The following is a 13,799-nucleotide window of genomic DNA, read 5'->3' on the forward strand; positions in this document are numbered from 1 at the left end:
GCCCCAACAGCCAGGCTTTAGTGGGCTACATAAGAAGTTCTAATTTTGAAATAAATTAAAAACCATTAAAGATTGAATAAAAACAGAAATGTGCCGGTGCATGCTAATTGAAACTAATCGGAAGTTATTAGAATTTAAGTCTATGTGCAACTGCAGTGTTGTGGGAGTGAAAATAAGCGGGAGAAAGTATAAACAAACAGGGAGTTATAAAACTCATCGATTATTATAGAGTACAATTGAACACATTTTGAGCCAAGATGGCTGCCGCGTAAACTAGCTTCCATCGAAGCACTGGAACAGGCGCACACAACAGAGAAGCCACCAACGCGTGCGCAGAGGGACTGCCGCGTTGGTTGTCCATCGAAATGGGTGACGTCATATAGCAGTCTACTGTGGAGCAGCTCCACTTCACCCTTCACTCAAATTGGAACCACCAGCATCAGAGGCGGTGGGGAAGAGAAGGCATAGGCGGTGTTTGCTTTTTAATTTTTTGTTTTTCCAAAGAGCATTTCAGCACACTGCTGTCAAGGACGCTGAAAAGAGTACCTTTTATATTTTTCTTTTCTTTTTTTTTTCTTCATCGGAATGGTTAGGTCACCTATGTGACTATAACAGAAATTTAAAGGCAGTTTTATTTTATGGTAGCATGCTGGGAATGAACAACAAACAACATTCATGACGGTGCTCTAGCACAACCAGTCGCCTCTAAAGGCTTCCAAAGCCTTTTATCGGAAGAAAAATTGTATGTTACTCATACTCCTGCCTGATTAGCTAACCTACCTCTGCTAGCCACTTGGAGTGGGTGCTGCTGGAAGGCGCAAAGAAGGAAATCTGAACGGTCCATTTTAGAGATTCGGATGAGGTGTTTGAATCCAACGCTTGAATTTTATCATTTTAATCAACGCTCTCTGCATATCAACAAGCATTGGCATATTGCATTTCAGAGATGTGGGCAATGAGATTGCTTTTCCTTGGATTTGTACTCAGTCTGGGGGTTCTCGCTCCTGTAAGAGCAATTGATGGTAAGTAGCTTTACAAAGATTTCATGTGCATTTATTGGAATGCATCGTGCACTTTATTTCCATAAGTGTGCATTGCATTCATTAAACATTCAACAAAAACAGCATGTAGGACTAGCCTACAAAGGCAAACAAATAAACAGTTACAGTCTACATGAGCCATAACACACCAGCTCAGCCATAGGCTATCTTAACTCTTTCCATTGAAGCCTGATCAATTGTGTCACTTTGGGAAAATGGACAGGTTCTTAGCAGTGTTACTCCTTATAAAGAGATCATTCTCAATAGTAGCCTAGGCTATAACTTTTTTCACCCCATATCTAAACGTTCTTTACCACCTGTGCATAGGATCCCAACACTTTGTGTTGCGTCTTCCCTCACATTGTTGACAATGCATATTCGGTTTGCTAACTAGCAGCAAATAACCTCCAGCGCTAGATAGTTTCAAATATAACAAACCTAAACGGCAAAGATAAACCAGGGCCAGAAATCCCATATGTTTGTAGGTGAACTGAAAACGCGACGATTGATTTTTAATGTAGCCTATTTTATTGTTTGGATGGCCAGCTCTATCTTGCAGACGTGGTGATGAAACAACGTCATGCATGAAGCATCAAGACATGATTTTTGAATGAAGTGTATGTTTTGCAATAGATCGATACGATTGTTTTATTTTGGATTGATTATTTGGTCCGGAAAGCATAAACGAATTCCAAATGAAATGCAACGGCCTGCATGTTTCATAAACCCGATGTCGCCACGGCGCAATCGTTTCTCTGGCGATCGAGGTGCCTAAAACCTTTCCCTCGCTTGATCACACTGCTATCGCGGACACTTCAGGCCACTTGTGTTTTACCCTGCCCTAGTGTAGCTTAATAACTGGATGTTTAAACCTCTAGCTGTTTAAACTCGCATATATCAAGTAGCCTAGGCTATCCGAGGTATGTAGCCTTGTCTCCGATCGGTCTCATCACACAACCCAGCGTGGTGAATTGCATCTTGAAAGGCTGTTTTGTTTATTTAGACTTGAATTAACTCAACATTTGCCGTTTTTATCGGGTCACTGGCTGGACAATGAAGATCTATGGTCTTTTGGAGTCGTCCCTGAATTCACGGGGTCGTCTATTTGCATTTGAAGGCTCAACCGGCACCTGAAAGCGCCGGGTGTGAAAGACCCTCATCAAAATACCCCACGTATTGTTTAATGGCCGTCCCTATCGGCAATGGTAACACTGAAATAGTCTGGTCTTTAACTGTAGCGTTATATTGTTGCCGTCGAATTAATCAATCTCAGCTATCCGATACAAAGTAGCAGAATTGACCACTGATGCATTGACGTTGTACCAGCTGCTTAGCTACCAACTGCTCCTTAGTTTTTCAATGTGGTATAGTTCCTGTTGACTAGCCTGTAGGATAGTGGCACAATTGAAGATAATGTCCTCTCTCTGAGTTGAAGAATTTCTGTTCGAGACAACATCCAATCCAAACATTGCATAGAGCTAAAACATTTTATGTGAACTACCATGAAATCATTGTCAAAAGGGCTGTGCATGGGCCAAGCTATTTTCTGTTTAGGACACCAATTGTGCAATGGCCTGCCATTGTAAGATTCACTGAGGAAAAATGGTGGTGGTTAGCCCACTGAACGCCTAACTGAAAAATACTCCACATACTTTGCTGTTACATCTCCATAAATTATGCACATATGCATCTGGGGCACAGAGGACCAGTTAACAAATAAGTAGTTTGGTGTATTCGATCAACAAAAGGACAATTTTTATAATTTTTCTATATCATTTTCTCATCAAATATATCAGAAGATTCTCTTTACCCTCCTAATTCAAGATGCCTAATGTAGCCTGTATTTTTGTCATTGATATTCATTAGCAAGTGATATTCAGTGGAGAAAAAAGAAGTGGTGTGGGTGTGTATTTTAATGGCAGTACAGTAATAAATAATATACCATTTCCGTGTTCAAAAGCACAAGTGGACATCCAGCTCTCACTAGTCCAAGTTTCAGCCTACTTAGCAAAGTTAATATCAGTGTCATTTCGTTGACCTACACTCCATGTTTTAATATCACACCTCACAAGGTTTGCCAGTGCATCAGATGACTATTTGCTTTTCCAGACGGCACAGTTCATAGGTAAAGGAGAATAGGATTTCTCTTTAAAGAATCCAATGTGTTTTTAAATCGTTTCGTCCTTCTCAGAGTTGTCCTGCTGCCTGAATGCAAATCTCTGTGTCTTGCACTAATGTACCACAGCTGTCAGCATCAGCAAACCTCTGGATGGATTTGTCCTGTTGGGAGTTGTCTCTAAAGAATGCAGTTGCCCTTTCCATACAGACAGAGCATTAGTATTTGTTACAGCCCTTTGCCTGGCTGCTAGGAGGAGAAAAAAAAGAGGGGGGGGGGGGGGGGGGAGGAAATAGCTGAAGTCTCTGGCGAGGAGGGGAGGCTGGGGCTCAGTCCTGAAGAGGAGTGGGCTGCTGCTCCTCCCACCTCCTCCATCCGCAGCAGAACATCTGGCCAGTGAAATGCCATTAATCCAGGATGTATATGTGACCACGGGGGAGGGCAGCCCTCCTGTCCCCTGCCCCCCCCACCCCCCCCTCCGCTGCGCTTGTCTCCTTACTTAAGTCTCCCAGAAAGAAGTTGGTCAATAAAGTAAAACCCAAACAACATTTCTGTTAATACCTTATTGGTCGAACATACTGTATATAAAAATAAGTCAATGGCAAGGTTTACTTCAAATGCAAGCAGTGCAAGCAGCAGTGTTTGTTTATGGTTGTACCCCAGATTGACCCTAGCCACAGACAAGTAGTCAGTCGGTAAAGTCAAGTGGAGCCAAGCGTACGAGTCGATAGAATTCAAAGAAGTTTGGGGTTGGGGGGGGTGTGTATAAGAACAGTTGGTCAGCCATTGCTCTCGCGTGCCAAAACATGTGGGTGTTGTCAGGATCTCTGCTAGTCGACTGGTTGGCGTGAGGACTGCGAAATGAATTGCAGACACAGAGGTCAAAGGCTCATACTGAAGTTATTTCAGGGCCTTCTCTTTTTGAGGTGATGAATTCAAGACAGCACTGGACAGGACGATGTAGAAAGTTCTGGATGCCGATGAGAAATCGAGTCATTCCCATTCTGTTTGGATGTGTCTGCTTCTGGCTGTGCCATCAGAGATATTATCTTAGTAATTTGTTGCACTCCTGGATATTTGTATGTGTTTTAACTGGTGGACTTTAGTGGACATAGTAGGCTACCTCTGTGAAGTGAAGATAGGATGCAGGTCTGCTTCATTTCATTTTGTCGTCTGCCTATGACGAGCAGCAGGCTGGGTCATAACAAGACTCTGTTTCCCTACTTCGCCACTTCTACCAGAAATGGTCATGCTCGGACCAGTGCGTTGTGATTTATCACAGAGTCCAGCCCCACAGAGAGAATGTGTTTTTGTACATTCACGCCATCCCTTCCTGAAAAGTTGGCTGTAGCCATATAAGGGAAGCTTTTATTTAAAGATAAATAATGAAGGTTTACAACATAAGCCTATTTCGCTCAAATACAGCATAAGCTGCACACTTAGAAATAACCTGATTTTTTTTGGCCCTGCCTGTTCAGCTGAGATGGACTGTTTGTTGTGCATACAGCAGAACGAGCCGGCAACTCACTAATAGTTTGGGATTAGTGTGGCAATCCTTCCCCACTCACAAATTCACACAAACCATCCTATTCAATCCTTTGCACCCCATCAGCCAATTAAAGAGACACCATGAATGTCCTTAAGCAGTGTAGAGACTCTGGGCACTGGTACCATATAATCCCCCTCATCCAAACTACATAGCATCCCTCTAGCCTTGTTACTGTAGAAATCTGAATCCCCAGCATTAGACCTGCATCAAAGCAGTTAATTAAGTGTTGGTTTGTTGCCATTTTTATCCATGTGGATGCAAAATATACATACTTGCTTATGTAATCTTTGTGATGCCTATTACGTAACTATAAATCAGATAAAGTAGTTCTAGCTACACTACCTTGTTTATTTTTGGCTATGTATTATTAAGATGGGTTCTGATGACAGGAACTTAATTTAAATATACACACTGCCCCCCTCCCCGCTAGTCTGCACCATTTGTTTAATCTTGATTTGTTTTGAGGAAGTGAAGTGATTGAGTTCCTCAAGGGCTTGAAACACTGTTGATCCATCTGTCTGCCGCTGCATTTCATCTCGGTTTTGGCTTTCATTCATAAACAGTGTCTTAAGAAGACAAAAAAATAAATATGCCGCAGGAATCCGGCCCTCTACCACGCCATCAGCAGCATCACATCTCTGGTCCCTCATGACTCCGTCCTCCATCCAGCAGACAGTGCCCTCAATCAAGGGCTCCATTCAGTCCAGCTGGTGCTTTATTACTCAGAATGCCCAGCTTGTCGACTTTATTGTTTATCATCACAGGCGGACGAATCGCAGACCCACGTGCGCCGCACGTTTGCCCATTCTCGCATGGCTTACCTGGGTCTCCAGCGAGTGTGGAAGACTAAGAAGAGAGCCGGCTTTGTTGTTCTGTGATTGCAACCAAACAGGGATTGTCCCTGTAGCCCAAGGAAAAGGGATGTGTAATATCATTATGGTTCACAGCGGGAGATTTACCAACAACTGCAAAAAGATCCCCGCTCTCCTCCACCCCCCCCCCCCCCCATCCCTCAGCTGTGTGGCACAGGCAGCCTGAAGACTCCAGGCTAAAGCCAGATTAGAGGAAATGTGTCCCTGTCTCTTTAGCGTGGCCCCTCACATGTGTGGGGGTTAAGAGCATGGGCGTGAAGCGATGTTTGTTGATGTTGGTGAGCCAAGAGGTGAAGCACCGGATGGGTTTTGTGGGGTGTTCCAGTAATTGGTGTTTTCTGGGACCATTGTCGGTGTTTACACACTACAGTATTGCCTCATGCACAATGGAGCAGCTTGGTGTACAAAAGCAAAACAGATTTAGGTGGGTGTTGGCAAACAGTCGCATGTTTTTTTGCTTGGTTTTATGAAAAGGAGAAATCTCTCACAAAACTACTGTCATCATCACCACACATTTGTATCAATATGTGTGTGTATCTTAGCAGCACTATAAAGACTGAATTGATCACATGGGCACAGGTGTAGGCTTAGTTTTGTTGTTAATTGACCTTTTCTCAGATCAGCACCCCTACCCCGCTGCCACCATTTTCTTTGTAACGTGAAATGCAAACATAGCTGGTCAAATGTTGCAACCAGTCTCCATGTTTGCTTGATATCCGGCACTAATGTGTGAGCGTCGCCTTTGTGACTACCACCCTGTGTCCTCCTCCACCCCTGTTCCCCCTGTCTGTGAACTCTTCACCTGGAGCCCCAGGGAAGGCCACAGGCTCGGGGCTGACTGCTCGCTGCTGCTGGAATGGGGCTTGCTGTGTGTGCTGCAAGAGGGTTTGGTCTGCGCTCGTCTGGAGAGAGGGTCAAGAGCCGTTCAGCTCACCTTAACTGCCCTCTGCTTCTCAAGTTAACCCTTTTCACACATGCAGTCTCACATGTGAAAGCTTTGGCCATTTAGCAGGGCGGGCCAACGGGTAAATGCAGTCCAGGGTTAAAAATGCCAAGTTGGTTCTGCAACCAGACCTCGGACAATTGACAGTCAGCAGCACACCATGTTGATGAGACAGACAGGATGATAAACAAAATGAGTATCTGTTGATAGAAAGGATGGTATGCATTTTAAGGGCCTATCTATGTAGAGAGGCTGGTAACAGACAAAACATTTATGCATGTACAGTTTGATACATCATTTACTCTCTTTTTTCCCCTTCATTGCATTTGGTGCCACATTTTGTGCCACCACCTACTGTTACGAACGGTTTCAGTTCCATATGTTAGTCTGACAAGCCTTTCATTGTTCTTATCTCCCCGATCATGCTTTCATGTTTATAGTCTTTCAACTTCCATTCATATTTTGGAGGTTCTCAACTCTTATGCAAGCAGAGTGGTCGTTTAAACAGTGCAGTAAAATATGGAGATGCTTTATATAGCCACGTCCAGAATAAGATCATTCTCACAAGCTGTAGTTAAAGAGTAAGGCAAATCGATGGAAGAGAAATGACTGTGGTAACCCTTGAACGACAAGCTCTCTAGATGACCTCTTCTCTTCTCTTCTCTTCTCTTCTCTTCTCTTCTCTTCTCTTCTCATAACTCACTATCTCTCCTCCATTTCCCTTCTCCCAGTCACTCTCTTTCTGTCTGTTTTACTCCTCTGCATGTACACACACACACACACACACACACACACACACACACACACACACACACACACACACACACACACACCTGTCCAGGAAAGGTTTGCCTCCACTGAAGGGCTGCGTAGAGAATTCCAATTTCATGCTCGTAGACTGTGCATCGAGACTGTCTGTTCCTATACAGCTCATACTTTGTGCAGCCATACATGCTTGCCTCCACACTATAGGGCATCTCTTGGCTGGAAGGTCATCGCATAGCCAGACTTCTCATTTCCACCAGCGGCTGTTCCAGTTAGTCACCGTTAGTCACCAGTTCATATTCAGAAAGATGTGGAAAATGGGAGCAGGTTAGTCTTTGATGGAGCAAATTTAAGATCTATGTACCACGCGGTACTGTAAACAAATCCACAGCCTAGATTTAAATTCAAGATTTTTTTCCCTCCAGTTTCTGCGTACCTCCTGTACAGGGCATGTTAGAGCATGTTGACATTTTGTATTAGTGTCTGTCCAAGATAAGATACATTTTCAATTTCACTACAATCATATATGGTCATTTAATCAGTGAAATTGAACAGTTGTCAGGTGTGTGTGGCTTTCAGCATTTTGGGTCATCTTGCGTCATATCTGTGATATGCAGAAATACTGTTAACCCCAATCAGCATTTTAGATGATTTATTGCCACCATAATTGCAGCAGTAAAAGTAGTTTCTGGAAATCATTTCTTCCCCATGATCTATGGGTCTGGAGCAAGGGCCAAGTTGGTGTGGGAAATGAAAGTAATGATGAAGCATTTCATGAACCAACCAACCAACCAACCAACTTCAGTCTCTCTGATGATGAGCTGTAAATCTCAGTTGAAGTTTTGATAATTGGAAATACACCTGACGAGCACCTAGCACAAAGCTAAGTAACTCAATGGTCTTTATCAGCCAGTTTATATAAATCCTTATCAGCCAGTCATCGAATAGTTATGATGTATATACTCGTGTCAGACGCCTTCTTTTATGACATGATGATACATGGAATAATACTAACATTAATCTGTCAAATTCGTCTCTCAACATCTGTAGCACTGCAAATGATCCAGATGTGAACTTCCAAGTTCATAACTTGTAAGGTGCCTAGCAGAGAATCCTCCACATAGCTCCCTCTTCATTGCCAGTTGCACTGATATTTATCGTTATTACTTTTTCTTGATTCCAGGTTATGAAAGTGCCACACACTGAGTGTTGGATCCTTTGATCTTTCTCTAATGAGGGTTCTGATTGCAGGGATTTGGAAAGAGATGCAACCCCTCATTAAGGCCTTTGAAGTACCTAGTGTTTAGAGAGAGTCATTCTGTGACATTTTGGGAGACATTCAAATTCTGCAGGGTAGTTTTTTCCGCTCATGTAGCTTTTGTCAAATTTGTCTTGGTCTCCGACAGTCCTCAGATGGCCTGAAGTAAATTATCTAAAGCCGTCTATCATCTTTAGCTGTGAATGTCTCATCCACCATTTTTCTACTCTTACCAGTTTGCTGTTTGGTCTAATTGCTACAGACTGTTACAGTGCCGATCAGCAAACACTCTTGCTCCATATTTCCTCACAGTAAAGCTAACAGCTAGCTTTGATGGTGTTTCCACTCCACTGTCTTCTGTGGATGCAAGTCTTGCCTTGTCTGTGATATGCCCCTCCCACACACCACACACACACGCACACACACACACACACACACACACACACACACACACATACAAGGACCTTATCAGGTGGCCCCCTGGGTTGGTCTGATGACAAGCTCCTCTGTTCTGTCGTGACACCAGAGAGAGTCTAGCCATGCTAAGTGGCTCCTGAAGTTCACCCACCATGTTTGTCTGCCTGTTCAGCCACTTAGAAAACGACCACTGTGGATTAGGCCGTGAAGGGGGAGTGGAGATGTGGTGTTGGGGCAGGGGTGGGGGGGGGGGGGGGGGGTATGGCGGACATTGTGTATGCGCAGTAAGCCGGCAAATGGCTCATGGTGATACTGGACACGGAGCGATGGGGCTGGTGGTTCTGCTGGACAGCCATGCCACAGTGCTCCCATTGAGTGATTGATTCAGTAGACCAGTCGGAATGAGAACGAAAGAGAGGCAGAGAGAATACTTTGGTGCACGACGCTTTTCCTAGCTGCTCTCTCACACCCTTTAATGGAAGTGTGCCTGTGTCTGTTTATCAACGTTTCCTGCAGTTGACTGTCAGTTTCCTCCCAGATTGCCTTTAACATATGTAAGTGTCTCTCTGTTTTCCCCGTTACATTCTTTGGTTCACGTATTCAGTCTAGTCTCATGTTTAAGGACATTGCTCTGAATAATTGATGCACCACAAAAACAGAAGAGGAATAACAAGTGCTGCGCTCCAGTCCATGTTTAGTTCTAATTGTTGCTTTTCTGAGCGTTCCAATTTTTGCGCTCTTTGAAATCGAGCTAAACTGGGATTTGGTGAAATTACTTAAAACTTGCCCCAGGGTCTAATTGCATACCCAGAGTTTTCAGCTGGAGCTTTCTGCTCCTCAGTGAGAGGAAGTAACCAGGCAGAGCCGAGGAGACAGAGTCTCCAGCGAGTTTGTGGGTCAGGTAGATGCATCCTGACCTTTGACCTATCGCCACACACGGCGCTGCCTTTTAACCCCCCCTCCACAATGTAGCACAGGGCAGTTAGCAACCGCAGTGAGTCAAGGCGTGTTTAAGTATGATAAGCCGCTTTTGTTTTCTTATCTGGAAACCTAATCTGGGCAAATGCCGGCACTGCTCCAAACACAAATTATTTAATAGCACACATACAAATGGAATGAAAACACAGGCTGTGGTCCAAGTGAAACTTTTGATTAAAGAATGTGTTAGTTTACGTGACATTGGATGTATTACACAAATATGGCACACACAAACATGCTCAGTGTGAGTTTTTATTTTTTGCCTTTGCAAGCATTTGCTCATTTGCGAAGGAAATGATGGCACACAAGGTAAATTAAACCTAAATGTCTGGTCACCTTTGAAGTCCCTCAACTTCTGTTCCGTTTGAGTTATCAAACGTGTGAACTCTCAATCTATCACAAGGCTAGGAGTCCCTGAAACGGAGATATACATACTGTATACTGTATGCTTCAGCCTAAGACGCTGTTATTACATGTCAGCCCAAAAACAGAAGTCCAGCTTTTATTCTCTCTCTCTCTCTCCCCCCCCATCTCCTAAATTCCAGAGCCACTTATAAAGGCTCCCCCTAAATCCCACAGCTCCTCTTTTGAAAAAAGCAGCCTGCATCCTTCTAGAGAAGGGCTTCTCCACATGAAATCAATTAGAAGGTGCTGGAATGTTCTGCTGAGATCTGGAGTTGATTTGGGGAGTGGGAGCAGGGACAAGGGGGAGAGGCTGAGTGAGCGAGTGAGCGAGCGAGGGAGCCAGAGGGAACGAGAGCAAAGGAGTGCGAGAAAATGGGTCAGGGCTGCCCAAGCTGCGATGCAGAGGGTGGACACTGCTTTGGGGCCACCAGATGAGCTCCGTCCGGCCTCCCATCACTGTCTTTCTCTCTCCCTCCCTCTTGCCCTTTTCGCTCCGCTGCTATCCTGCACTATATTTTCTTGCTCTCATTTCTCCATCCGTGAACTTTTTCTTTCTTTCTCCCTCACCACATCCTAGAAGTTCTGTTCAACGGTCTCTTCGGTTCTCCTGTTCTCCCTACCTGAACCTACTCTGGACAGTCCTGTTTAATGTCATCGCCATCCTCTTCAAAACTAAAGATGAATAGGCCGTTAAAAAAAAAAAAAAAGCAGCACCCACACATTTGTCAGACCAATTACAGTGCATCACAATGAAAATGAGCAGAGCAGGGGATCATTATCACTCCGTTAAAGTCAATTAACACAGCAGCTAATAATTAAAATGTTTTAGTAGCCATGAAAGATTGCTTTTAATGGCTTAATCACTATAATTGAAATTGTGGCTGATATGCAGTGTGCCCGGAATTATCAACAGTCGCTGATTGCCCTCAAGGTATCTCGCATGCATGCGTGCAGTTGGAACTTGTGAAGTTGGCGCTAGTGGTTAAAGAGCTTAATGGGAAAACAAGACGATCCATGCTGGCTGAACTCTGTGGTAGCCGTTAACGGTATTTGTGTTAAAAGCACGTCGGGACACCAAGAGTTTTTTTTTTTTTTCTCCCCAAGGAGGAATGTAGATGTGGTCTCAGAGGATCTCGCAAAGATGTGAGAACTCGTGTTTCGCCAAAACATCAGCACTGCTGGTGCAGACCCGAGCTGTGTTTTTTAAAAGCTCTGGCAGCTTCTGCTTGGTGCACTGGGCACTTTCCTTGAAAGCGGCTAACCGTGGCACACGTAGTAGGCCTCCCATCTCCTGCCTGTGACGGGCCGCTCTGGCTGCCTCTGCCGACCCTCTCAGTCAGACGTGTGAGGCCTGGCCTGCATTCCAGGTATTCCTTTGGTAAATATTATGACAAATTCTTCAAAGTGGGCCAGACTGGGAGCAGAGCAGGCGCTGGTCTTGCGCTGATGCAGCGGCATTTCGCGGCGTTCATATTTAATGGCTCCTCCTATGCGCCGCGCCGCGCCTCGTCTCGTCTCCACCAGCAGCGTCGGCGAGAGAAAAAGAGGACAGCAGGGGGAACTTCTGCGAAATGTCATCGCTCCAAATCCCCCGGGGAAATACGGATTGATATTTTATTTAACGCCTTTTTTCTTCAGGCTCCATCCATCCAGCCGTCATTTCACATCACGTCATCTTTTTCTTCCTGTGAAGCCACCCCTACATCTTCCCAAACTGCTGTTGGCAAGGCGTGTGGAATGGGCGCTCGCAGGCCTGAGTGTCACAGCACTGTTTGTCCTGGCTTCCCCCTGTGATATCTGAAGGTGCGAGCTGTGACACCGCTGTTGGTGGCAGTAGCGTGAGAGGTGCACTGTGATCTTCTCCTAAGCTCCTGCATCACAGCTTATTAAGACCCCCCCCCCCCCTCTAAAACATCTCACAGCAGACTCTTAGGGCCCTATTCTCCCATTGGCTTAAAGGGAAACTCTGGTCTAGCAACAACCTAGAGTCTATTCGTGGATGATTGACGATGAGTACATTTTTGTTTTGGACCAAAGCAACATTAGTCAGTGGAGCTCTGAGTAAAACAGCAATATGTATTTATTTACGACTGAATAACATATAGCATAGCATTTGGGGCATTTATTTATCAAAAGAAATCACACATAGTAAAGGATTTACTTGCAATTGGGAGAACATGGCCGTTATTGAAGAAACCACCACAGCCTGCTCGTATCTCGCCACAGGTTAGCCGGTTCAGTGTTCTCTCGTAAATTTAGTAGAGCTGAGGCATGTGAATATGACGTGACACCACACTAAATTGATCAGCATAAGTCACTTCAGGACTGAGGACGCAAAGCCTTTTCCCTTTGGAGTAAGAGGCTGCAGATACTGTTAAGCAGCGCTGGATCAGGCCTGTCTCATAGGGGAGAATGTCAAGCTGGTGTACCTTCACTGGAATTTTTTGGAGAAGGGAAGTCCTCCGCATTTTGGGTTAACCCCAATCTCATTTGTAGATGATTTTCCCCTCGTTCTGTCGTCTGGCTTGGGTTACCTCTCAGTGGCACACATTTCTTTAGCAAACTTCCCTCCGCTAATCTTAGACTCCAAAGGAGTCTCCCCTAAAAGTAAGCTCATTGGGAAGAGTAGGCTCTATTTTCTAACCCTGTGTTTAAGCACATGTTTTTTTAATGCATCGGTTCTGTTGTATGTAGACGTGCTTGTTTCTGCTTGGCCCAGTTTATTGTTTTGATGTTTTACTATTGGGTGTTGTCCCGAGGCACAAAAAAGGCCTTGTTCACTCGCAGTGACCGTGAGCCAGCCATGATTTGCACCTTGGGAAAAGCTGTCATTTGGCCGTGCTGGAGAGTCGGGGACAGAGAAATTGTGGGGGGAAAGTGAATTAACAATCCTCATCTCTGTCAGAAATATGTCATTGGGCTCCGAAATGGATGGTTGCCTGTGGGAAACAGCCTTCCTGAACACCCACCACCCCCCCACTCCCGACTCGGTGTCATTCACCCTCCCTCCTCAAAGCCACAACCTCCAATTAGGCCTCGAAGGTTTCTCCATGCTGTGGGCACTCTGTGCTGTGGTGCAGAGCTTGCACTGGTAAATTTAGAAGCTGCCATGTTTTATTTTCAGTTGGGCTTTTTATGCACAGTCATCGAGAACAAGTTGACCACTGGCGGAAGCTGTAGGGAGCTTGGGTTGATGGGCTAGACGATCCCCCCCTGCCAGATCTGCGGAGACACATTAGCCTGTTGAGCTCCAGCTCGTGCCCTGGCCTTACTCTGGCATGGCCTGGCATGGGGGCTCTTCTGTTCTTATTGGAAGGCCACAAACACCCATTTTTGTAATTATCCCATTCTCTTCACCTAGTATTTGTGTGAGCGTGGCTTCTAGGGAAGGTCACGATTACTTTTGAAGTGCATCTGTACGGCATATTGAATGGTCCTGATCAGCAAGGATAAATG

General features: G+C 44.9%; 1 protein-coding gene across 1 annotated transcript in view; it reads left to right on the plus strand.

Annotated features, from left to right (window-relative positions):
• The first annotated feature begins 439 nt into the window (after window positions 1–439).
• Window positions 440–13,799, plus strand: part of lrp1ab (low density lipoprotein receptor-related protein 1Ab) — a 115,147-nt gene continuing 101,787 nt past the window's right edge. Inside the window, 1 exon segment of the mRNA XM_062541235.1 lies at window positions 440–1,022. Within this exon segment, the coding sequence (XP_062397219.1) occupies window positions 947–1,022 (76 nt within the window). The 5' untranslated portion in view covers window positions 440–946.

This window comes from Sardina pilchardus, chromosome 7 (assembly GCF_963854185.1).
Source record: "Sardina pilchardus chromosome 7, fSarPil1.1, whole genome shotgun sequence".
In the NCBI taxonomy this organism is placed as follows: domain Eukaryota; kingdom Metazoa; phylum Chordata; class Actinopteri; order Clupeiformes; family Clupeidae; genus Sardina; species Sardina pilchardus.